The sequence below is a fragment of the Mauremys reevesii genome, linkage group 10 (assembly GCF_016161935.1).
Source record: "Mauremys reevesii isolate NIE-2019 linkage group 10, ASM1616193v1, whole genome shotgun sequence".
NCBI classification, from domain to species: Eukaryota; Metazoa; Chordata; order Testudines; family Geoemydidae; genus Mauremys; species Mauremys reevesii.
The window spans coordinates 55047252-55074320 of NC_052632.1; the positions used below are offsets into that span (position 1 = coordinate 55047252).

The following is a 27069-nucleotide window of genomic DNA, read 5'->3' on the forward strand; positions in this document are numbered from 1 at the left end:
GCTCCTAGACTCATAGGATTATGTGAGTACAGGAACTCCTCACTTACAGTTGTCCTGGTTAATGTTGTTTCGTTGTTACGTCGCTGATCAGTTAGAGAACATGCTCGTTTAAAGTTGCGCAATGCTCCGTTATAATGTTGTTTGGCAGCTGTCTGCTTTGTCCTCTGCTTGCAGGAAGAGCAGCCCATTGGAGCTAACTGATGGGGGCTTGGAACCAGGGTGGACTAAAAGCATCCCCCCCATCAGCTCCCCGCTCCCCTAAGTTCCCTGTGCGGCAGCCGCCCAGCAGGCTATCAATTGCCGGCAGTTCAGCTGTCCCTCTCCCCACTTCCATGTGCTGCTCCTGCCCTCTGCCTTGGAGCTGCTCACGGGAGCCTCCTGCTTGCTGTGCAGGGAGCGAGAAGAGGGAGGCTAATGTCAGGGTGTCCCCCTCCCCCCGCTTACCCCATCTTTATAGAGTGGGGACGGGGGGGACACAACAGGGCTCAGGATGGAGGGAGCTTGCTGGCAGCAGCTGCTGTCTCAACTTGCTGATCTTCTTAAAAAAGCAATGTACTTAGAGTGGGATCAGCATACTTAAAGGGGCAATGCACATATCTCTCTCTCTCTCCCACACATGGTGTGTGTGCCTGTCTCTATCTGCCATATTGTCTCCCCTTCCTCCATTTCTGCTGCCTTGTAGAGTGTGAGGCTACATTAACAACAATGTGTTAACTCTTAAGGGCTCAGCCGATTGCTAGTTCATCATTTAGCAGTAAGGCATTCCCTGGAAAATATCCCACCCTCTGACTTCACCACCTCAACCAAGCTTCACAATCATCATTGCTGTGTATAGTACTAAATTGGTGTGTGTGTGTGTGTGTGTGTGTGTGTATAGATATATATAGATAGATAGAGATAGTCTTTTGTCTGGTGAAAAAAATTTCCCTGGAACCTAAGCTCCTCGCCATTTACATTAAATCATATGGGGAAATTGGATTCGCTTAACATCGTTTCACTTAAAATCGCGTTTTTCAAGAACATAACTACAACGTGAAGCAAGGAGTTACTGTAGGTCAACTTTCATTTTCTGTAAAATGTAAGACTTCATAGTTGTAGAGAAAATCTTACAGATATGACCCTTAAAGACTCAAAAACCTAAGGCAAATAAATAGAACCTGATATTTTATTATTTAAAAAAAATCTGATTTTGGGGACCTAACTCATGATTTTTGAACATTTGGAGTTGGAAAAACTGACATAGCTGCAGTGACCAGTGCTTTCTGGAAGAGTCTGACCTCTAAATCTAGCCCTGCTAGTGTTCTCACAAGCATAGTGACTAGTAAGTAACCTTGTCATTCATTATTCTGTGGGGCTTTTCGTGGGTAACCTTAACTTTGAATTTCAAGGATTTCAAGTTCCTTTTGTTTTTTTAAATTAAAAACTTTAATATTTTTTTCTCTGAAATTATTAATATTTACAATCTTAACTCCAGCTTAATGGGGTTTTTGGCTGGGAGCTTCATTTATTATTAATTGTATAGTGCTATACTTGTCTGGTGCTTTACAGGTATGTCAGAAAGCTGGTCTCTGACCAGAGCGACTTACAGTGTGCATAGAAATGAGACACACAAAGGAAAGAGGAGGGAAACAATAGGAGACCCTCTTCTCCTTTAATACTATTATTATTTGTATTACAGTAGTTCCTAGAGACCCAGCCATCATTAGGATCCCATTGTACTAGTCACTGCAGAAATACATAGTGAGAGACAGCACCTATCTTGCAGAGCTTACAATCTGAGTAAACAAGACAGACAAAGGGTGGGAGGGAAAACAGAGGGGAAGTGACTTCCCCAGGTCACACAAGAAATCGGTGGCAGTCCTGGAAATAGACCTCAGGTCTTCCGACTCCTGGTCCAATTCCTGCTCCACTAGAACACACAACCCCCATTATCCCTTGCCTGAGAATTGTATTCCCTCGCATCAGATTGTGTGTGCTCTATCACTGTACTGGCTATAGGCCTAAACTTGCATTTACGTGCAGAAAAAAAACTCCCCCCAGGACTCTGTAACCAAGGATACACTCACCCTTGTCTCAGGCTTTCTCCATGCTCCAGCCTCTGAGTTAGCATCTTGTCAGCACTTTTTGAGATGGTCCCCCATTGTGCACTTATCTTTATGACCAAAGGCTTCAGCCATCCTTATGTTCAGAAGTCAGTTCCTTCATTACAATTAGAATGCCCAGCAGTGATTAACTCGAAGTTTTCAGTTTGTTTTCCTTTTTTGCATCATTTTCAGTTTGTTAATTAAAAAATTATTAGATAGAAAGGAGAAAGAATACAGTAAATAAAAGTTGCTGTATAAGCAAGGGCCGGATTAATATTGCTTCCTGTGCTAGAAATGTGTTTACAAAGTATTACACTGTTATCTCAAAATACAACATAGTGTAAAGTCATTGGTTCCCACCCCCTAACCCCCCAATGATAGATCCCTAGCATAAAGGTTATGTCCCACTCCCCTGACTGTGTGAGTGAGTCTGTGGCTTGTTGTGTCAAACTCCTCCATCCCCCCCGAGAAGAATATTTGTAACCACATCAGGCCAATGTAGTTTGACAGGGTAACTCATTTTTCTACAGACACCCATTACAAATTTAATGGATTTGAGCCCCAACCTCTTAAGAATGTCTTTTTCTTGTCCTACTTAGATCTCCATTAGTTCTCATTACCTTTCACTGAAACATGTATATATGATTATAACCAATGTGAGGCCCAGTCAGTGGTTTGTCTGGGCAGGATCATTAGCTGAACCTCTCCTGGTGAGCTGTTTGCTCAAAAACACAAGTACAATTTATTCATACAGCAAGTGCATGAAAGTTTAGCTATCTGACACAAAAATATAAGTCCAATGTCCAGATTCAGCAGCCTGTCAAAGAGTCAATGGAAGTTCTGATTGGTCAAGCAATATGGCAGAGGTGGCCCAAGTGTGGCTCGCAAGCCACATGTAGCTCTTTTACTGTTAAAGTGAGGCTCACAGAGCCTCTCCTCCCCATTCTCCACCTACCACACTTTGGGGAGGCGCTCAGGACTTCTGCCTTGCAGCAGGGAGGGAGGGTGTCTTGGGGCTTCTGCCTAGTTGGGAGGAGGGTCTCGGAACTTCAGGCCTGCAGGGCTCACCTATGGTGGCTTGGGGCTTCAGCAGGATGGGTGCTGAAGCACCAAGCCCCAGCAGGAGCCTCCCGTGGGGCTGAAGACCCAAGCCCTGGCAGGCGCGACCCAGCTCTCCAACTTCTGAAGCTTGTCGTATGCAGCTCGGAGGGTCAGTAAATTTGGCCACCCCTGCAATATGGGATTACACCCGATAAGATCTTCTATTATAACAAATTATTGTGTCTTCTATCAGTCTGAATTTACCACGGTGCTTTTGTTTAAATCCCTTGATTCTTCATGTACATATTTTTCCTGAAAAGAAAAATAAATTTGTTTTGAAATAATTAAAATCTCTACAAACCACAACTAAAAAGATCACTGGAAAAAAGCATGGGATCCAACATCTGTTCTTTGATCCACATAGTTCAGTATATGATGCACATGCAGACCACTCCTGGCAATAAAAAGTGACTATAAAAGTAAAATAATAAAAGGTAATGCTCAACATCTATGTGTGAAAGTCTATAGCACTGTGGGTAGGAAGATGCGGGTTAACAATTAGCATTTCATTCTTTCTTTATGAATACTTCAAAGAGCAGCTTCCTTTTATGCATCTGTACTAGGGCTGTCAAGCGATTAAAAAAATTAATTGCAAATAATTGTGTGATTAAAAAAATCAATCGCGATTAATTGCGCGATTAATGGCACTGTTAAAGAATAATAGAATACCGTTTATTTAATTTTTTGGATGTTTTCTACATTTTCAAATATACTGATTTCAATTACCACACAGAATACTAAGTGTACAGTGCTCACTTTATATTATTATTTTTATTACAAAAATTTGCGCAGTAAAAAACAAAATAGTATTTTTCAATTCACCTAATACAAATAATGTACTGCAATCTCTTTATCATGAAAGTTGAATTTACAAATGTAAAATGTAAAAAATAACTGCACTCAAAAATAAAACAATAAAATTTTAGAGCCTGCATGTCCACTCGGTCCTACTTCTTGTTCAGCCAATCACTCAGACAAACAAGTTTGTTTACATTTGTAGGAGATAATGCTGCCAGCTTCTTGTTTACAATATTACCTGAAAATGACAGCAGGTGTTTGCATGGCACAGTTGTAGCTGGCATCATAAGATATTTACATGCCAGATGCTCTAAAGATTCATATGTCCTTTCATGCTTCAGCCACCCTTCCAGAGGACATGCGTCCATGCCGATGATGGGTTCTGCTCAATAACTATCCAGAGCAGTGCGGAGCGATGCATATTCATTTTCATCATCTGAGTCAGATGCCACAAACAAAAAGTTTATTTTATTTTTTGGTGGTTTGGGTTCTGTAGTTTCCACATCGGAGTGTTGCTCTTTTAAGACTTCTGAAAGCACGCTCCACATCTAGTCCCTCTCAGATTTTGGAAGGCACTTCAGATTCTTAAATCTTGGGTCGAGTGCTGTAGCGATCTTTAGAAATCTCACATTGGTACCCTCTTTGCGTTTTGTCAGATCTGCTGTGAAAGTGTTCTTAAAGCGAACATGTTCTGGGTCATCATCCGAGTCTGCTATAACATGAAATATATGGCAGAATGCAGGTAAAACAGAGCAGGAGACCTATAATTCTCCCCCAAGGAGTGCAGTCACAAATTTAATTAACACGTTTTTTTAAATGAGCATCATCAGCATGGAAACATGTTCTCTGGAATGGTGGCCAAAGCATGAAGTGGCATACAAATTTTTAGATTATCTGGCACGTTAATTCCTTGCAATGCTGGCTACAAAAGTGCCATGTAAATGCCTAGTCTCACTTTCAGGTGACATTGTAAATAAGAAGCAGGCAGCATTATTTCCTGTCAATGTAAACAAACTTGTTTGTCTTAGCAATTGGCTGAACAAGAAGTAGGACTGAGTGGACTTGTAGGCTCTAAAGTTTTACATTGTTTTGGTTTTTTTGTGTGCAGTTATGTAACAAAAAATATATACATTTGTAAGTTTCATTTTTGTGAAAAAGATATTGCATTAGGATACTTGTATGAAGTGAACTGAAAAACACTGTTTATCATTTTTACAGAGCAAATATTTGTAATAAAAATAATATAAAGTGAGCACTGTACACTTTGTATTCTGTGTTGTAATTGAAATCAATATATTTGAAAATGTAGAAAAGCTTCCAAAATATTTAATAAATTGCAATTGGTATTCTATTGTTTAACAGTGAGATTAATCACAATTAATTTTTTTAATCGTGATTAATATTTTTGAGTTAATTGCGTGAATTAACTGCGATGGACAGCCCTATTCTGTACCTTTATAGAAAGCTGCACCAGTATACTTGCACATCTGTGTCACTACAGTCTCTTGTATACTACAATCAAAAGCCCATTGAAAGCCTCCCATGATTTCAGAGGCCTTTGGACCAAGTTCTTTCACTTAAAATTTGCACGATGATCTTGTAATTGACTTGTATTTCCATAACAGTGCTCAGCTGATGATGCTCAGGCAGCCCTAAAACTTGGATTCCTTCCTTTGTTGGTTTGTGTCTCAACATTAACCTTTACTGACATAATTATTTTAACACTAAGATGGGAAAGGGAGTCAGAGATTTTAACACTGGGTGTGAGGAGAGAAGCAATGTAATAGCAGCATTAGAACAGAATGCTACAGCAAGAGGAGCCAACATAACCAATGCAATGGTCTACGTTTGATAGTCTACATTGTGGGAATTAGTTTCTCATCATGTCTACATATATAAAGACTTTTCTTGGATTTTATTTCAGATGAAGTCCTTAGTGTCAATGGTCTAAAAAACTTCAGAGCTGGGTGGCATAGTGAACAAGAACACACTCTGCAGGAGTCATGGAACTCCCTTCTAAAGTTCAATTATTCTCACCGTGGACGAATCTCCAACATGGATTTTCAAGGGGATATCTTTGATGAGTTTCTCCATCAGCAGAAAATCAGCCGGCACGGAGAACATCAGCTTGTGAGGAAAGAAGGAATACAAGTGCTACCAAAAAGACAAGAAGAAAATTACATGGAGACAGATGATGGAAATGATTTTAAAATCCCTGTTTTGCCATATGGACGGCACTTAATAATAGACATTAAATCCACGTGGGGAGACAGACACTATGTTGGTCTTAATGGAATTGAAGTTTTTACTTCCAAAGGAGAGCCTGTTCAGATTTCAAACATAAAAGCTGAGCCACCTGATATAAATATTTTACCAGCCTATGGCAAAGATCCAAGAGTAATAACCAATCTAACTGATGGGGTAAATCGGACACAGGATGACATGCACCTTTGGCTAGCACCCTTTACTCCTGGGAAGTCTCACCATATCTATATTGACTTTGTGAATCCCTGCCAAGTAGCTATGATTAGGATTTGGAATTATAATAAATCCCGAATACACTCCTTCCGAGGTGTGAAGGATATTACAATGCTATTAGATGAGCAATGCATCTTTAAAGGAGAAATTGCAAAGGCTTCAGGAACATTGTCTGGAGGTATAGTATGATCCCTCATTTTCTTTGTGAAAACGACACCTGGCTACACTGCTGTTTTTGGCATGCTAGCTAGAGTTAGCATGGGTACCTCTGCATGAGCTGGGAATCAAACTTCCCAACTCAAATGTAGATGTATCCTCTGTAACGAGATTTTTTTTATATTTATAGCTCCTAGAGTCCCCAGCCAGGACAGGGAACAGACAAAAAAACAGAAGATTGTCTCTGCCCCAGACAGCTTACAGTCTTGGGCTTTATTTGGATTGTCCTTGTTTTTATGTGTGTGAGATCTTTTTTTACAGATTTATATTTTAGATATGTTTAAAAATCATCTGGATTCTCTGGACTCACCTACACTACAATAAAAAACTGTGTTTTAACATGTTAACTACAGTAGAACCTCAAAGATACAACCACCAGAGTTACAGACTTACCGGTCAACCAGACACCATGTGGAACCGGAATTAATCAATCAGGCAGCAGCGGAGACAAAAAACCACAAATACTGTACTGCCTTAGGGCTTTAGCCCTGGAGCTCAGGGCTTCAGCCATGGGAGGTTGGGACTGCAGCCGCAAGTGGGGGATCAGGGCTCCAGGTTGGGGAGGGCTCAGGGCTTCAGCCCCATGGGTAGGGTGACCAGACAGCAAGTGTGAAAAATCGGTACAGGGGGTAGGGGGTAATAGGAGCCTATTTAAGAAAAAGACCCAAAAATTGGGAAGGTCCCTATAAAATCAGGTCATCTGGTCACCCTACCCATTGGTGCACCAGGGCTCAGGACTTTAGCTACAAGGAGAGGACCAGTTTCAGCCCCAGCACTCCCCCAGTAGCTAAAGCCCCAAGCCTCAGTGGGCCCCCCTGGCTGAAACCGGGAGCAGAGTAGTGGGGAGCCCCAAGCCCCGACGCCTGTGACGGGGCTGAAATCAAGAACAGAACCATGGGGCTTCTGCCCCAAACCCCAGCACTCCCCACCACGTCTAAAGCCCTGAGCCCCATTGCTCCTGTGGGGCAGAAGCCCTGAGGCCCCTGCCCAGAGCCCTGGCACCCCAAAGGTCAGAAGCCCTGACCGCCCCAACCCTGCGGCTGCAGCCCCAGCCCCCTGTGGCTGAAGTCCATAATGTCTTGTTCAGAGTTATGGAACATTTCAGAGTTACAAACAGCCTCCATTCCCGAGGTGTCCGTAACGCTGAGATTCTACTGTAACATGACTGTAAACTGTAGCATAGACAAGGAATAAATTGTCCCTTGTCTATGTTACAATTTACAATCATATTAGTTAAACATATTACTCAACACATGTTAAAACATAGTTCCATATTGTAGTGTACTGAAGCCCTTGGTTTGCAGTGCTTTCATGTTGTGTTTTTAATTCCTAATGTCTTATTGTGCTTTTCAGCTCCAGAGCACTTTGGGGATACTATATTGTTCACGACTGATGATGATATTCTAGAGGCCATATTCTGCTATGATGAGACTTATGATGGAGAAATTGAAAATGTGTGCTCGCTGAGATATGAGGAAGAGCTAAAGAGACCAAGAACTGCTGATGGGGAGGGAGATGAGAGACCTTTTACACAAGCAGGCTTAAGAACAGATGATAAGCAGGTAGGACACATATTAATGAGGATTTCTAAGGAAACTATCTTCTATTTCCATTGAATAGTTCCAGTGGCAATAATTGATATCAGGGACTGAAGCTGGGACTGATATGGCTGTCAGTCTGTTCTGAGGATTTTATCGCCAATCATATTACTGGGAGAAATTTGTTTTCAAAATGAATATTGTATTCCAATTTTTGTCTTTTCTGATTTATTCATGAGCATTTAATGAAGGCTATAGTGACATTATACACAAACTTCTTCTTTAATTATGTGGATAGAGATAAGACAGTATTTCTTTTGGTTTAGACCCAGCTGCATGTGTATACCGCTTTGAAATTTATCTGTGTTTTTAATCCACAACTTTTACTTTTCTGAGTGTCAGGGCTGCAGGTCTCAAACGCCAGTTCACAGGGCTCTTAGGCACCAGTATGTTCCAACCCGCCACCCAGTCACCTGTTTTAAAGTGATCAGAACTCGAAGTTCACCTCTGACAGAGGACTCAAGCCTTAGCCTCTGATGGGTGGAACTCCAGGAATCCTGTTTGATTCACTGCTTCTATTTGAACCAAGCAGAGGAACAGGAATTCATCTGTGCAACTGGATTTCCCTGCTTAGGATGGCATCCCCTGCATTACTTGCTCCTACTGCCTAATCTGATCTCCACCTGACCCTGCTGACATCTGACTCTCTTTTTGCCCTCTGGCCTATCTCAGACTCTGATCACCTGGTATCCGGACCTGGCTTCCAACTCCTGTTCTGACCAATAGGCCTGGACCATTCACATCCTGCTTGTGACACTGGGCTTAAGTCAGCTATAAAAGTAAACCCTGAACTAAAACTTATTCAAAAGTTCTTTGTGAAAATTTTCTCTACAGATCCAAATTGTGGCAGCTAGGCAACTTACCTTATGAGCCAGGGAACTAAGCAGAGCAATATAATCTGTCAGGGAGCACTTGCTCATCTATCATGGTATAAAAGACTCTCTTGTGACTTTCATCCCCTTAAAGTTCAGTAAGTCGTGGAACATTGGGGAAATTCCAAAGGACTGGAAGAAAATTAATGTTGTGCCAATATTAAAAAGGGTAAACAGGTGACCCAAGTAATTGTGGGCCTGTCAGCTTGACACTTAGAAAAAACAATGGAATGGCTGATACAGGACTAGATTAATAAAAAATTAGAGGAGGATAATATAGTTAATGCTAATCCTCATGTGTTAATAGAAAATAGATCTTGTCAAACTAATTTCATATCTTTTTTATGAGATTACAAGTTTGGTTGATAAAGGTAATAGTGTAGATGTAATATACTTATGTACAGCATTGGCTTTGGTACTACACAACATTTTGATTGAAAAACTATAAAGATATAAAATCAACAGAGTAAATAGACTAAAAACTGGCTAACAGATAGGTCTCAGAATGCAATAGGGGAATCATCATCTAGCACGTGTTTCTAGTGGGTCCTCTGAGGATTGGTTCTTGGCCCTATGGTATTTAATATTTTTATCAATGATCTGGAAGAAAACATAAAATCATCACTGATAAAGTTTGTAGATGACACAACGTTTGGATGGCTGGTAAGTAATGAAGAAAACAGTTCACTGATACAGACTGATCTGGATCGCTTGGTAATCTGGGCATAAGCAAACAATGTGCATGTTAGTACAGCCAAATATGTAAGATCATACATCTAGGAACAAAGAATGCAGACCATACTTATATGATGCGGGAAGCAGTGATTCTGAAAAAGACTTGGAGGTCATAGTAGATAAATAGCTCAACATGAGCTCTTGATGCGATACTGGGGCCAAAACAGCTAATGTGATCCTTTAATGTATAAATAAGGAAATATTATGTAGGAGAAGAGAAGTTGTATTACCTCTGTATTTGACACTGGTGTGACTGCTAGTGGACTATTGTGTCCAGTTCTGGTGTCCACAATCCAAGAAGGATGTTAACAACTTGGAGAGAGTTCAGAGAAGAGCCACATGAATGATTAAAGTATCATAGAAATGTAGGACTGGAAGAGACCTCAAGAAGTCATCAAGTCCAGCCCCCTGTACTGAGGTAGGACAAAGTAAACGTAGACCGTCCCTGACAGATGTTTGTTCAACCTGTGCTTATAAACCTCCAATGATGGGGATTCCACAACCTCCCTTGGAAGCCTATTCCAGCATTTAACTACCCTTATAGTTAGAAAGTTTTTCCTAGATCTAACCTAAATCTCCCTTCTGCCGATTAAGCCCATGTCTTCTTGTCCTAGTTTCAGTGGATGTGGAGAACAGTTGATCACTGTCCTCTTTATAACAGCCCTTGACATATTTGAGAACTGTTATCAGGTCGCCCCTCCGCCTTCTTTTCTCAAGACTAAACATGCCCAGTTTTCTAACCTTTCCTCATAGGTCTGGCTTTCTAAACCTTTTATAATTGTTGTGGCTATTCTCTGGACTTTCTGTAATTTATCTTTCCTAAAGTGTGGTGCCCAGAGTTGGACACAGTACTCCAGCTGAGGCCTCACCATCACCAAGGAGAATGGGACAATTACCTCCTGTGTCTTATATAAAACACTCTTGTTAATACATCCCAGATTAGCCTTTTTCACTGCTGCATAACATTGTTCACTAATGTTCAGTTTGTGATCCACTATAATCCCCTGATCCTTTTCAGCAGTGCTACCACCTAGCCAGTTATTCCCCATTTTGAAGTTGTGCCTTTGATTTTTCCTTCCTAAGTGTAGTAATTTGCACTTGTCTTTATTGAATATCATCTTGTTCATTTCAGACCAATTCTCTCATTTCTCAAGATCATTTTTAATTTTAATCCTGTCCTCCAAAGTCCTTGCAACCCCCCACCAGTCCGGTGTCATCCCCAAATTTTATAAGCACTATTCTCCATTCCAGTATAGATTCCAGGGCCAGAAGGGACCATTGTGATCATCTGTTCTGACCTCCTGCATAACACAGGCCAGATAACTGCCCCACAATAATGCCTAGAACAGATCTTTTAGAAAAACATTCAGTTTGAATTTGTCTAGCTTCAACTTCCAGCCCCTGGAGTGTATTATACCTTTGTCTGCAAGACTGAAGAGCCCGTTATTAAATATTTGTTCCCTAGGTAGGTATTTATAGACTGTAGTCAAGTCAACCCTTAACCTTCTCTTTGTTAAACTAAATAGATTGACCTCTTCGAGTCTATCACTATAAGGCAGGTTTTCTAATCCTTTAATAATTCTCATGGCTCTTCTCTGAATCATCTCCAATTTATCAACATCCTTCTGTACTCGTGGGCACCAGAACTGGACACAGTGTTCTAGCAGTGATCACACCAATGTCAAATACAGAAGTAAAATAACCTTTCTACTCCTGCTCAAGATTCCCCTGTTTATGCATTCAAGTATTGCATTAGTCCTTTTGGCCACAGCATCCCACTGGGAGTTCATGTCCAGCTAATTATCCACTAAATCTTTTACACAGTCACTGCTTCCCAGGATAGAGTCCCCCATCCTGTAAGTATGGCCTACATTATTTGTTCCTAGGTGTATACAGCTACATTTAGCCATATTAAAATAAATATTATTTGCTTGCACCCAGCTTACAGAGCGATCTGGATTGCTTGGTATCAGTGACCTGTCTTCTTCATTATTTACCACTCTCCCAAATTTTGGGTCATCTGCAAACTTTATCAGTGATGATTTTATGTTTTCTTCCAGGTCATTGAGAAAAATACAACTTATTACATATAATGTTTCCATGTGCATTTACCATGATATTATTTATCAGCAAATTATGAGTTTTTAAATAATACCTCACAAGACATACATTGTACACACATTATTACAATAGTCTGTAGGGTATGAACACAGGGTTATATTCTGTCACAATATGGAAACAGTAAATCCACACAGCTAGTGTGGAATAGAGTTTGTGTATTTGGATTAATGGACCCACATTCTGGCAATTCATCAGAATGAGACCAAATTGCAGTTCACCAGAATGAGAATCTTGTGTTCATTTATAATACACTAGTGTCATGTGAAATAAGTGCACCATAAGTGATAAGATTTCTTTGTAAATTATAGTTTATCCCTTTCCTCTGTCTGTGTGTTCCATTCTATGCATCTGAAGAAGTGAGCTGTAGCCCACGAAAGCTTATGCTGAAATAATTTTGTTAGTCTCTAAGATGCCACATGTACTCCTGTTCTTTTTGCGGATACAGACTAACACGGCTGCTACTCTGAAACCTTTCCTCTAGGTGTCTTTTTTTTTTCTTCTGTTCTTACAGATTGTCCTTCCTCCTGCCCCAGCCTGTTGTCATGTCTCATTATTTTATCTGTCAAATTAAGATTGTGAGCACTCTAGGTCCAGGGCTTGTCTTCTTTCTTGTGCACATAGTTCTTTGCACATCAATAACACTGTATCAGCAATACACTATATACAACATATGAATATCCACTGCACTTCTTGGTTTCCTTTTTAGGTTCAAGAGCAAGTGATGGTGTCAGACCATCTTTCTGAGCTTACACCCAAGGTACCCGGGGTATACACTGGACAATGTAAGTACTGTGTTTTGCCATTTTTTCTTGTAATATACAAACTAACATATTACATACCACATTCTTACACCCATAACGTCTGCAAACATTATCACGTGAGATTTTTCTCCAGCACAGTTGTGTACAGACTCCTGATGAATGTTGGAATGAAGTAAAGAAGAGTAATTAAGTGTGCATAGGGTTAAGCTTTGTTTATTATAGAATTTAGCACACCATAACATTTGGAATTTAACCCAATTTTCTGTAATACTCAGCAAAATGGCACAAGGTAATTGACCAGTCCCTAAATGAAGGCTGATTTGAATTACCTCTGCCCCTGTCAGTTTCTGTGTAAACTGGTGGGATGTCTCTAGCCAGGTCTACACTAGGAGTGCTTTAATGGTATAGGAATACCAGTCTAGTGTACCAGCAAAGCACTCTCCTCACCCCCCCAAGAATGAAATAAGCTATGCTGCTGAAAGTGCTGTTTTACCAGCTAACTGCATCTGCACTGGGCTTTCAGCTGTGTTATTCAGGGCTCACACCTCATCACACCCTTGACTGACACAGCTATGCTGGCAGAACTCTGTAATATAGACCCAATCTCAGTAGAAATAGAACAGCAGTAATCGGTAGGAGCAAATCTTTAATGGCAAAGTGTTTATAATAAACAACACAAACAACAAAATACCTCCACAGCTAGGATTGAATCAGTAGTACCTTGATAAAGATCCCTGCCTTCGCACAGGCATTCTCCCTCCTTTACCACCCCAGCAGCCCTTCTGTAACTCTCCCTATGAGCACTTGTACAAAGGGAGAGGAAAATGAAACTGGAGTTAACATCTCCAGGGACTGCCCTTGCCCCATCACAGTATACTTCAGGAGACAAGACTCTTGAGCTTGCCCGTTGAAACTACTATTGATTAGCATCCGTGTAAGCTCTGCAGAGATCGCCACACTTAGGGTATGACTAATGTGCATAGCATGAGCTCAGCGTTGTGTAATTATTAATAGCAGGTTATATGTAGCTGGACTGCACAGTTTGGCTGCCCTGCTGTTTGTTATACAGAGTATCATGAGTATTAGTGCTTCTTCAGACTTGGTAAAAGGCAGCTACTTGTGGGATTTATTGTTATTTATGAAATGAGAAATATTTTTACAGTTACTATGGTGGATTTATCCCACCTTATTCACTGGAATTTTACCTGCTGTATCTAGATATTATTGATACTTGTTTAGTAAACCTATGAGCCTGTGGAATGTGAAAAGCCACCTGTCTGTATGTATACAATACTGCTGCACACTACTTTGGCAGTCCTGCAGCAGCTATCTCACACTGCTTTGTGGTCAACTGTTACCGACCTGTCTGTGTACCTCTGTGCTCTCCCCTCTTCTGGTGTCAAGTAGCCAGGATGCCCCCTCTCCCATTTTAAAACTGACACAGGGACAGATTTTGCCAATTTGCTGTTGGATTATATTCTCTCAGCATTGCTGAAATATTACTCCAGAAACTCCACAACATGCCTCACACAGCCTGTTGGAGCTGTGCCGAGACACTGGATCTCATCGCCATCTAAGGAGAAGCCTCTGTGCAGGAAGCTCTTGTGGCCAGTCACTGCAATAAAGACCTTTTTGTGGACATTGCTAACAGATGACCACAACGGGCCACAAGCAGAATGCTGACCAGTGCAAAATAAAAAGCAAACAGCTCAGGAGAACCTATATTCAAACTGGGATGACAGAAAATGGTCCAGGCGTAAATAGGTGTCCTGTCCACTTTTTGAGGATCTGGACAGGATTTTGCAGTATTACACAACCTCCCAAACCAGGGAGGCTCTTCGGAGGAGGACCTTGAGGAGGCCATTGATGAGCTTAGGTTCTCTAGGTTCCCTGAGAGTTAGGTTCTCTTTGGGACTACAGCCTAGAAGATGCCAGCCTAGAAGAAGGCAACCCTGATTGCTGCCGAATAATGACTAAGCCCAATTCCCAGCCAGCAAACCTGGCCAGGACTGAAGAGGGAGATCCTGCGGAGAGAACCTCACCATGTAAGTGTCTAGCTTTACAATTTATTATTGTTGTTATTATTGTGCTTACTGCTGTACTAGCTTCCATTACAGGTGCCCCATGGTTGCAGCCATTGTAGGTGAATGTGAGCTAGGAGCCTTGCTGAGTCTTCAGCCCCCGCCCGCATCCATCCCTTCTTCAACCCATGCTGTCCACTACCTTCCTCCCTTATATACATTTTCAAAATGGCGGCTGTTCCAACTGGGAAATCGGCCTCTGTCACAGTTCCAGTGTAACTGCACCTGTATTCCCCCTCCATGGTTCATTGAGGGCACCTACTTAAAGGTTTCTGGCCCCCAGCCATCACCTCTCTTTGGCAGAGAGCCACATCTCACTCTTTCCAGATCAGGTATTTTTCAGGCTGCACAGTTCCCTGCCTACACTGTGATACCCCCAGCAAACCAGACTGTCTAAACAGGCCAGCATCTGTGCTTTGCTTTCTCTCCAAAGGCTGTGAACAGTGTAATTACCCTCAGTTACCAAATACCACACAGCTCTTTCTAAGCAAGCATATTTATTCTTGAAGTGAAAGCATTAAAGAGAAAACATAGTAAAACAATAAAAGCACACACACCCATGCTTAAAAGCTTACTGGGGGTCACCCCAACTCCAGCATCAGGCTCTAGTAGCTGTAAATCCTTGAAAACCCACAACTAGGTTTTCCCAGTAGTTACAAGTTCATAACTGTCTCAGATTCAGAACCAGAACAACAAGCAGGGGAGTTCATCTGTTTTTTAATACAGCTCAGGCCTTTGATCACCACTCTCTGGCAACAGGTAATCAGTAGACAAAGACCTCTCCTCAGGGTGTAGCTTCAAAAGTCAAGGTTTTTTGCATAACTAGAAGTGGTGAATTTGCCTTAACCTCCCTCTAGCTATTCCCCAGGAAATCCACTTAATGCATATTGCCCCAAAAGTCCATTTTTGTCTGGCAAATTTTCAATATAGTTCTTTGAACACTCAGGCCTCTCATCCCATCTCCTCTCTAAAGAGGTGACATACAATCCCAGCCCACAATAATACTTAAACTTTGCATTTAACAGAATGGACCCCAAAGATACTTAAACTTAATTCAATAAGGTTTTTTAAGGATACTGTAAGAAATTGACATGTCTGTCACAACCTCTATTTCATACTAAAGTCCTGACTATCAACCATTTTTAGTCCCACACCACAGAGGACTCAATTGCTTGATATTCATCTAGATATTGTGGGGGATATCTGCATGGTCATTGCCCCCAGAATAGCTCGCAACTCTCTTCCATTCTGCAGCATTTCTTGGGGAACCATCTTGGGCAGATGTGACCAACTGTGGCTCTGGAGCCACATGCGGCTCTTCAGAAGTTAATATGCAGTTCCTTGTATAGGCACCAATTCCAGGGCTGGAGCTACAGGCGCCAACTTTCCAATGTGCCAGGGGGTGCTCACTGCTCAACCCCTGGCTCTGCCATAAGCCCTACCCCCACTCCACCCCCTCCCCTGAGCCTGCAGTGCCCTCACTACTCCTCCCCACCCCCAAACCACCTGTGCGCCACGAAACAGCTGATTGGGAGGTGCTGAGAGGCTGCCAGTGGGTGGGAGGCACTAAGAGGAGCTGATGGGACACTGCTGACGTATTACTGTGGCTCTTTGGCAAAGTGCATTGTTTAAATTCTGGCTCCTTCTCAGACTCAGGTTGGCCACTCCTTGGGGAATAACTTCACAGCATATCTCACTAGTCTGCTCTTTGCCTTTTTGAGTAAGGCCATTCTCTGCCTTCTAGTCACCCGCCTCAGTGCAATGTCACAGAGAATCAGGATAGCCTAAAGGGGATGTAGAGGGAATTACTGTTCAGCTCACCGCTGGGTTCCCACCGGTAAGGCCTCTAACACCATATAAACTCCTCTAAGGCATACCAAACCTGCAAAGGCAGACCAGGAACATATTTCCCAGCTCCCAGCCTCCAAGGCACAACAGCAAAGCCAAATAGTATATACTGAACAGACAAAAATCCCAGTGCAGCCAACCCTCCTCATGTACAAACCACTCCCCATATCTGAGGTTCCCCAACCTGGGTAGACTCTCAGTGAGGTAAAATCAGAAATACATATAAAAATGCTATTGTAGTCTGTATGGAATAGGAACAATAACTGTTTTTGTTTTTTTCTTACTCCCACAGCCATGGCACCTGCAGTGGCCAGATCTTCAAGGATGGGATCTTTATCTACAGCTGAGCTGCTTGCTAACCTGCAGGGGAGAAAATGGAAGACTCAGGACAAAACTGTTATGGACGTCATCAAAATCCTAAAGTAAAACCAGAATAGTGGAGAGAATGGAGAGGGAAAAAGAGAGGGAACTCTACAGGGAGATCATGGGATCCAGAGAGAATGTGGTCCAGGACAGCATGACAGTTTCCAGGGAGCGGTGCTGTTGCCAAAGACAGTATTGACAAAGAATGGGAGATGCAGAGCCAGCTTCTGGAGAGAATGTAAAGCCTAAATGCTCTGCTGCAACGCATGTTGATGTAGGGCAGCAGGTGCTGCAAGTGTCATACAGCAGGACTCAGCCATGTTCTGCAGCCCCTAGATAATAAGCAGGGGCAGCTCTAGCCATTTCGCCGCCCCAAGCACGGTGGCACGCTAGTCCCGTGGCTCCGGTGGACCTCCCGCAGGCGTGCCTGCGGATGCTCCACCGAAGCCACGGGACCAGCGGACCCTCCACAGGGACGCCTGCGGGAGGTCCACCGGAGCCGCCTGCCGCCCTCCTGGCGACCGGCAGAGCGCCCCCCGCGGCATGCCACCCCAAGCACGCGTTTGGCGTGCTGGGGCATGGAGCCGCCCCTGATAATAAGAGATACTGGGAATAGCAGCAACTCCTCCCAACTGTAGCCCCTCCCCCTGTGCAGTCCTCCCAGTGGCCATTCCGTTCCCAGAGGCAGATCTGGGCATTGAGAACATTTGCACATGGGAACAAGGCTCTTTTGAGCCTTCCAGCGCCCCTGGTAACTTTGAGCCTTGCCACTCAATGCCAGAAGGCCCTCGAACAAGAAGAAACAGAGGCCAGATGTATACATCCCTATGACTTTAAGCCACCCTCCCCCTTGTTTTGTTTTACACTGCAGTTTTGCACTTTCCGTTTTTACGTCACTATTGTTTTAATTAAAGGTTTCTTTCTGGTTGTTAGTTAATAGATTGTTGTTTAATGTATTAATAATAAAAATTGTTGTTTCATTATTGCTTCTGCTTCAGTTAAAGCTTTATTTAGTTTGTTACATAGCTGATTGTGGTTACATAATAAAAACCGTTAAAATTCATACATAGTGAGTCATCAAATCATTTTAACATAGAAAATCCTTAAACCTGAAATAATTCACAGCACATTTTCTGGCCCTGAGACTCAAAATAACAGCAGTAGGCGTCTCTGATAATAGTGCCTCAACTGTTTCTGTAGGATGCCTTGGTGGCTGCTCACACTGCTGAGTGAGTCTCTGCATCTCCATCTCCTACCCATCGTTAAGGCTTTCTCCCTTACTCTCACAAATATTGTGCAAAATCCAACATGCTGCTATAATGGTTGGAACTTGTTTTCTGCTGCTTTCTACCTATTCCAGAAGCAGCAGCACCTTCTTTTCAAAAGCCCAGATGCTTAATCCACTGCCATTCTGGAACTAGTGGGGTGATAGTTGAACTGTTCCTTCTGTTGAAGCATCCTGTGAACAGCTTCATTAACCAGAGAAGCAGAGGATAAGCCAAGTCTCCCAGGATAACTGGAGCAACCTCCCCACCATTAATGTCCATAGTGATCCAGGGGGGGAGGGCAAACTGTCCATTATTCATTAAGGTAAAAAGAGCTGAGTTCCAAAAGATCCTAGTATCATGGACCCTTCCAGGCCACCCTGCTCTTATATCTGTTAACCTGCCGTGGCAGTCAACCAGCTCTTGGAGTACCATGGAGAAATAAACCTTTCTGTTAATAAATTCCTTTCTATTATATAAATTCTTCATCCTAGTGTGTATGTGGAGGAAGAGAGGGTTGTGAAATAATAGGCACCTGAGTCCATCAATTGCCCCAATACAATTTGGGAACCCCAAGCTGTGTAACCCAGTGTACCTTTTCCATGGCAACACATACCTGTGTGACAGTGGCCCCAGTAGTAAATCTCCCCCATGTCAAACTGGTTGGCTGAGGATCAATAGCATTTGGGGATGGCCAGCTTCCAGATGGCAATGGTGACCCATGTCTCCACAGGCATGGGGCACCATGTATGGTAAGCTGTCACTGCAGCTCTGGGATTAGTTCAGTACAGATCTCAAAAAAGGTTGCCTTCCCCTCCTGAAATTCTCTTGATTTTAAAATTGTGAGTGGTAGAGAATCCACTACAAAAGTTGGTAAATGGTTCCAATGGTTAGTTACTCTCACTGTTAAAAATGGATGCCTTGTTTCCAGTCTAAATTGGTCCAGCTTCAACTTCAACAGCCAGTAGCTCATGTTGGACCTTTCTCTGCTAGATTGAAGAGTCTATTGTTAAATATTTGTTCCATGTGTAGGTTCTTGGACTATAATCAAGTCACCTTCTCTTTAAGCTAAATAGATTGAGTTTGAGTCTATCACTATAAGGCATTTTTTCTAATTCTTTGATCATTCTCATGGCTCTTTTTGGAACCCTGTCCAATTTATCAACATCCTTCTTGAACTGAGCATGCTAGAACTGGACACAGTATTCCAGCAGTGATAGCACCAGTGCCAAATACAGAGGTAAAATAACCTCTCTGTTCTTACTTGAGATTCTCCTGTTTATGCATCCCAGGATCTCATTATTTCTTTTGGCCACAGCATCCCAATGGAAGCTCATGTTCAGCTGATTATCCACTCCCCACCCCAAATCTTTTTCAGATTTTTAATCAGCACGTTGTGTGGTACCAAGTCAAACGCCTTATAGAAGTCTAAGGGCAGGTCCATACTCACCGCGCGGGTCGACGCGGTGAGTTCGACTGAGTTCAAACTATCGCGTCTAATCAAGACGCGATAGTTCGAACTCCCCGCGCGCTCCAGTCGACTCCGGAACTCCACCACCGCGAACGGCGGTGGCAGAGTCGACCTTGGAGCCGCGGAGTTCGACCCCGCCGCGTCTGGACGGGTAAGTCAGTCGAACTAGGGTACTTTGAGTTCAGCTACGCTATTCGCGTAGCTGAACTTGCGTACCCTAGTTCGACACCCGCCCCCTTAGTGTAGACCAGGCCTAAGTATATTACATCAACACTATTACTTTTATCAACCAAATTTATAGTCTCATAAAAATATCAAGTTAGTTTAACAGAATCTATTTTGCATAATTCCATGTGGGGTGGGGACAGTTGGTGGCAGGGGAAGGGAAGGGGCAGGGAAGCAGCTACTTGCTGGGACCAAGGAGGAGGAGATCCGGTGACAGCTAGGAACAGGGAAAGGAGGATCAGGAAGCTGCTGGAAGTGGGATGGAGGCAAGTGTAGCCAGATGCTCCAAAATTGTGTGAGGGCATGAGTGCGTCACATCATCACCAGAGCTCCTGCAGCAGGGGTCAAAATCATGGGACTCTGCATAAAATCATAAAAGGTGGCAGTAGTGGGGGTGACATAGAGTGTTCTGTCAGGAAGATGCTCTTAGCAGCAGTTTGAATGCACTTGATGGGGTGAGTTTGCAGGCACTGAGTTCACATTTGAATGCCCGCTCCCAAAGATTTTGAAACTCCTGCATCTTTGTGGATAACAAGCTACTCTGAATTCCTTAGATCCCCTGCTATCTCCAGTTACTGTTAGCAAATCTTAGTTAGCCCTTCAACTTGCATACTGTTATTTTGCACTTTTCTGGATGCACCTGGAAAAAAACAAAAGGAGGCGCTTCCTTCTTGTTGCATGCTAATTATGGAGGTTTGGATTAATAAACTGATCTGCTAGTATGTGCTTTAGGATAATTTCTTTGGTGCCTCCTGCTACTGACTGATGAATATATGTGTGTTCATTCTTATTTTTAGGTCTGCAGCTAAATTTCACCTTATCCTGGGGAGACACACATTATCTTGGACTGACCGGACTCGAAATAGTAGGAAAGGATGGTCAAGCTTTACCAATTACTATGGATCAGATTTCTGCTTCACCACAAGATTTAAATGACCTTGCAGAGTACATGGAAGATTCCAGAACATTAGACAAGTAAGTAGAAAAACAACTGAAAACTCTAAGCATCTCCTGTAGTGTTTTGTCCTGTGTGGGCTGTTCCAGTGATAGTCTTCTCAATAGTCTCATTAGTCTGAGATTTTAGAGGTAATGAATGAGAACTTATTATAAATACATATAATTTAAATTTATAAAATGATATAATTGTTTAATCCTTATATAATGATAATAATAATAATAATTAATAATAATGTAAACTTGCAGCGGTGCCATCATTAGCTATGACCTGTGTCAGGTTTCTGTGTCAGATTCCAGATTCCTGTGCCAGGACATCCCTGCGGCCCGCTGCTTCCCGCAGCTCCCATTGGCCAGGAACGGCGAACCACAGCCACTGGGAGCTGTGGAGGGCTGTGTCTGCGGATGGTCAACATCAGCAAAATGTCTTGCGGCCCACAATAAGATTAGCCTGATGGGCTGCATGTGGCCCGCAGGTTGCCCACCACCGGACTATACAATACAATTTTGCAGACCTGATCTCAGCCCAAGTATTAATCATTTCTGGAAAGTTTGAGCAAATATAGGTTCTTGTGACCCTTTTTAAAAGAAAAAAAAAAGCTGTGTGCTAAAATGTAGAGGTAAACACTGGAACTATGTCAAGCAAATAGTCTTCATTATGGAGAAACACCTTTCAGTTTTCCAGTGAAAATGGGTTATGGGCTGAGTTATGTCCATATGGAAACTACATGTCACACACACTCAAGTAGTTTTCCTGGTAGCTCCACCTCATTTAATGTGCATTGGCTCATGCATTTGAAATATGTTATGTGCCTAGAAAGTAAAGTTTTCTGTCAAATTAATTGGATTCTTTGGGCAGGATCACATTTTCACCATATGTACAAACAGCACCTACCATAATGGGGCTCTTGTCCCTGATTGGCCATCTAGGTGTAACTGCATTACAAATAATAATAGCTTGTGTGCAGAGTACATAAAACATTTATGGTGCAAGGAGCATGTTCAGTGAGACAAGATAACCCTGGAGTTCTCCTCATAGAATAAAATATGTAGTGACTTATGCAACACCTTGTTTCCTTAAGTGAATATTTTGCACAGGACAGACCTACCATTTTTAATTTTTTTAAAATAACAAACCTAAGGAATTCTCTTTAAATAACTTGTGAAAGAAAATGTTACTGTTGCATAATTAAGCACTCAGAAGTCAGGCAGGGAGCAATCTTTTGGCAGCAAATGTAAAAAAAAATATTACATATAGTAACATCACTATGAACAATTAATTTGACTTCTTTAAAATATTTGTAATAAGTACTTAGTGTAAAGTTATTTTACTTCAGACTTAAGTTATTTAGAAATAAATCTGTCACATCTTTTCCTTCACTGAGCACGATTCTACACATACACTGCAGAGGTTCTCAGAAATCATACTGTGCAATGATTTCATTAAAGCTTGTATCATGCTGCATAAACACACAGGCAGAGTTAAGACTACACGGGCAACATTAACTTTGTCATTTCCTAATTTTTGACTACACTTTTGCAATCATAACATTTTAATCATTAAAAGTTATTGCGTTGAAACGTCATTCTTCTTTTTAAATTATATGTCTGCTCTAAACTGAGGTAATTACAATTGTTGTCCTTTCAATGTCTAAAAAAGGAAGACTGATATCATGTAGCTTAAGGACCTAGCCTGCTAACCAGGATGAAAATATATTCACCAAATATAAAACTGAGAACCACATTCATTTACTGCATCTCTTGATTTATTTTTTCTGATAATTCATTAAGTATCTTTTCCTGAGTTGTCTCAGAGTCTACTTGCACCGCAGTCAGATGGCATAACTGCAGCACATGTAGGTGTAGCCAGCTAGCCTTGATCCAGCTAGCTCACTAAAAATAGCATTGAAGCCATGGCAGCAACTACAGGCTAGCCACTCGAGTATGTGCCCAGGGTACTGGTCGGCTTTTACTCAGGTGGCTAGCCCGTGCCACCACTCATGCTGCCACAGCTTCACTGCAATTATTAGCAAGCTAAAATCTAGCATGGATAAGCCTATACTTATCTCAATCATGCCTCATGTTTGCTCAATCTCTTTCCTTTTTTCCTTCTTTCTCCTTTTACCCTCTTTCATCAGGTTAAATAGTGTTCTCTATCTTTTTCCAAATATATTCGCTCTCCCCTTGCCCCCCTTTTTCACATATATGAAATATAAACATATAAAAAAAAAGTTAAAAATACTAAATTATAAATTCAAACAATGAAAAGTTAGGAAATGCCAGAATTAAGGTTATCTAACCCAACGTTAATTTGTCTTCTTGTAAGTATGCATTTTGATACTGGGTAAAATTTTCAAAAGTACCTAAGTGACTTAGATGCTTTAGAAAATTATACTCACTGTCTTTAATTACATGATGATATAGTGTAGAGTGCTTTTTAAACTTTCAGACAAAGGCATAATAAAATCTAATGTCTGGAGGCTGGAGCTGCTCAAATTCAGACTAGAAATAAGGCACATGTTTTCCTGCGATCAGTTTTGTGTCCCTTCTGTGTACTGTTTTCTCTTGCTATTTTCCGTTGCTTAACAATTGCCAGTCCATCACTAAAGGATTTTTTTGTGTTTGTAGGTTAATAGATGGGACTAACATCACTGTTGAAGATAATCATATGTGGCTTATTCCTTTCACTTATGGGGAAGATCACATTATCACAATCCATTTTGATAAAGCTGAAAATATTGCAGGGCTTCGCTTTTGGAACTATAATAAATCTCCAGAGGATACCTATAGAGGGGTGAGTGAAAGAAAGTGGCACTGCCAGCAGAAGTGTTCAACCACCCATTAGAAAATTTGTGCTTTGATAAATGAATGTGGCTGCTTTAATGTAATAGCATAAATCCTTCTAAATTATCTGACTCTGAGTTTCATGGCAGGTTTAATGGGTTGCTGTCTTCCTTCACAAACAGCAAATACAAGAAAAAGAGCCAGAGATAGTTCTAAGAAATTCACAGGGCCTGATTCTTCTTTGAGACACACAGTAGCACATGGTGCCAAATTCATTGAAAATAACAAATGGGTAGGTGTAAATACTAGTTGGGGAGAGGACACAGCATGGACACCTTCCATATGGCATTAGCTCCTAAATTATTGAGGTTCTAGAGTGTGGGAACCTCTTTCATAGAAAATCTAATTAGGAAAGACACTGATAGCAGTTTGTGGGGCACGAGTTTCCATGTGCTCTCTTACCTGGAGGTAATTTTTGTTCTCCTTTTATTTATTTTATCACTGTATAAAATGCCAACAGGATTTTTTTTCTAAAAGATGCCTTGGTTGTTGTGGGACTTCATTACATATAAAACATATAAAACTTCAGCCCCAGGCATGTCAAACAGGTCTTACAACTCCCATCCACTCATCCACTCCCATCCCATACCCAAGTGTATTATCTACCGCTTATGACAGTTGAACGTAAGCCCTATGGAGTCATTTTAGTTAATTCTAAGAACTGAGAACTGATAGAAGATTATTTGGATTTGCAGGGACGTTTATTGGGCCATCTAGTCTATTCCCTACATCAGTGTTTTCCAAACTTGGGACACCGCTTGTGTAGGGAAAGCACCAGGCAGGCCGGGCCAGTTTGTTTACCTGCTGCATCCGCAGGTCCGGCCGATAGTGGCTCCCACTGGCCGCGGTTCGCTGCTGCAGGCCAATGGGGGCTGCGGGAAGTGGCGGCCAGCACATCCCTCGGCCTGTGCCGCTTCCAGCTGCTCCCATTGGCCTGCAGCAGCGAACTGCGGCCACCGGGAGCCGCAATTGGCCAGACCTGCGGATGCGGCAGGTAGACAAATTGGCCCGGCCCACCAGGGGCTTTCCTTACACAAGCGACATCCCAAGTTTGGTAAACTCTGCCCTACATCTAATAGCAGAGAAGGAGGAACAGTGACACTAGGACCCACCATATGGACAATACACTACACCCCAACATCATGAATATCATCAATCTGTCAAGGGAACCTCGGCAGAGCCATCATATCTAGCCACAGTACACTTAGTGAAGGAATATCGGGACTCATAGAAACCATCCTCAAAAAACTCACCACACAAAGGTCCAGCTTCCTTTGAGACACTACTGACTTTCTCCAGAAACTCCACAACATCAGCAGACTCCTCCAGCACACTATCCTTGCCATCATGGATGTCACCCTATACGCCAACATCCCTCACCATGACGGCATCGCTGCCAGCCTCAAATACCAACAAGATAATATACAGTTTCAGAGTAGCAGCCGTGTTAGTCTGTATCTTCAAAAAGAACAGGAGTACTTGTGGCACCTTAGAGACTAACAAATTTATTTCAGCATAAGCTTTCGTGAGCTACAGCTCATTTCTTCGGATGCATAGAATGGAACACAGAGACAGGAGATATTTATACATACAGAGAACATGAAAAGGTGGAAGTATGCATACCAACAGGAAGAGTCTAATCAACTGAGATGAGCTATCATCAGCAGGAGAAAAAAAACGTTTGAAGTGATAATTGAGATGACCCATAGAAGGTGTGAGGAGAACTTAACATAAGGAAATAGATTCAATTAGTGTAATAACCAAACCATTCCCAGTCTCTGTTTAAACCTAAGTTAATTGTATCTAATTTGCATATTAATTCAAGTTCAGCAGTCTTTCTTTGGAGTCTGTTTTTGAAGTTTTTTTGTTGCAAAATTGCCACCTTCAAGTCTGTCACTGAGTGGTTAGAGAGGTTGAAGTGTTCTCCCACTGGTTTTTGAATGTTATGATTCCTGATGTCAGATTTGTGTCCATTTATTCTTTTGCGTAGAGACTGTCTGATTTGGCCAATGTACATGGCAGAGGGGCATTGCTGGCACATGATGGCATATATCACATTGGTAGATGTGCAGGTGAACGAGCCCCTGATGGCGTGGCTGATGTGATTAGGTCCTATGATGGTGTCACTTGAATAGATATGTGGGCTTTGTTGCAAGGATAGGTTCCTGGGTTAGTGTTTATGTTGTATGGTGTGCAGTCGCTGGTGATTATTTGCTTCAGGTTGTGAGGCTGTCTGTAAGCGCGGACTGGTCTGTCTCCCAAGATCTGTGAGAGTGAGGGATCATCTTTAAGGATAGGTTATAGATCTTTGATGATGTGCTAGAGAGGTTTTAGTTGGGTGCTGTAGGTGATGGCTAGTGGCGTTCTGTTATTTTCTTTGTTGGGCCTGTCCTGCAGTAGGGGACTTCTGGGTACTCTTCTGGCTCTGTCAATCTGTTTTTTCACTTCAGCAGGTGGGTATTGTAGTTTTAAGAATGCTTGATAGAGATCTTGTAGGTGTTTGTCTCTGTCTGAGGGATTGGAGCAAATACGGTTGTATCTTAGAGCTTGGCTGTAGACAATGGATCGTGTGGTGTGTCCTGGATGGAAGCTGGAGGCATGTAGGTAAGTATAGCGGTCAGTGGGTTTCCGTTATAGGGTGGTGTTTATGTAACCATCGCTTATTAGCACAGTAGTGTCTAGGAAATGGACCACTTGTGTGGATTGGTCTAGGCTGAGGTTGATGGTTGGATGGAAATTGTTAAAATCACGGTGGAATTCCTCGAGGGCTTCTTTTCCATGGGTCCAGATGATGAAGATGTCATCAATTTAGCGCAAGTAGAGTAGGGGCGTTAGGGAACGAGAGCTAAGGAAGCGTTGTTCTAAGTCAGCCATAAAGATGTTGGCATACTGTGGGGCCATGTGGGTACCCATAGCAGTGCCGCTGACTTGAAGGTATATATTGTCCCCAAATGTGAAATAGTTGTGGGTGAGGACAAATTCACAAAGTTCAGCCACCAGGTTAGCCGTGATATTATCGGGGATACTATTCCTGATGGCTTGTAGTCCATCTTTGTGTGGAATGTTGGTATAGAGGGCTTCCACATCTGTAGTGGCCAGGATGGTGTTTTCTGGAAGATCACCAATGAATTGTAGTTTCCTCAGGAAGTCAGTGGTGTCTCGAAGCTGGGAGTGCTGGTAGCATAGGGCCTGAGGAGAGAGTCCACATAGCCAGACAATCCTGCTGTTAAAGTGCCAATGCTTGAGATGAATGG

General features: G+C 42.3%; 1 protein-coding gene across 11 annotated transcripts in view; it reads left to right on the forward strand.

Moving 5' to 3' along the window:
• Nucleotides 1-27069, forward strand: part of LOC120373518 (katanin interacting protein) — a 166125-nt gene that overhangs the window by 102214 nt on the left and 36842 nt on the right. For 10 of the 11 annotated variants that reach the window (XR_005585566.1, XR_005585567.1, XM_039492036.1 and 7 more), the window contains 5 exons: nt 5908-6639; nt 8031-8239; nt 12710-12785; nt 20815-20992; nt 23600-23765. Coding sequence is in view for 9 of the 11 variants with exons in the window: in XM_039492036.1 (XP_039347970.1) it covers nt 5908-6639; nt 8031-8239; nt 12710-12785; nt 20815-20992; nt 23600-23765 (1361 nt within the window). In the remaining 2 variants the exon portion in view is untranslated. The remainder of the gene's footprint in view (nt 1-5907; nt 6640-8030; nt 8240-12709; nt 12786-20814; nt 20993-23599; nt 23766-27069) is intronic. The other variant, XM_039492045.1, reaches the window with a different exon arrangement.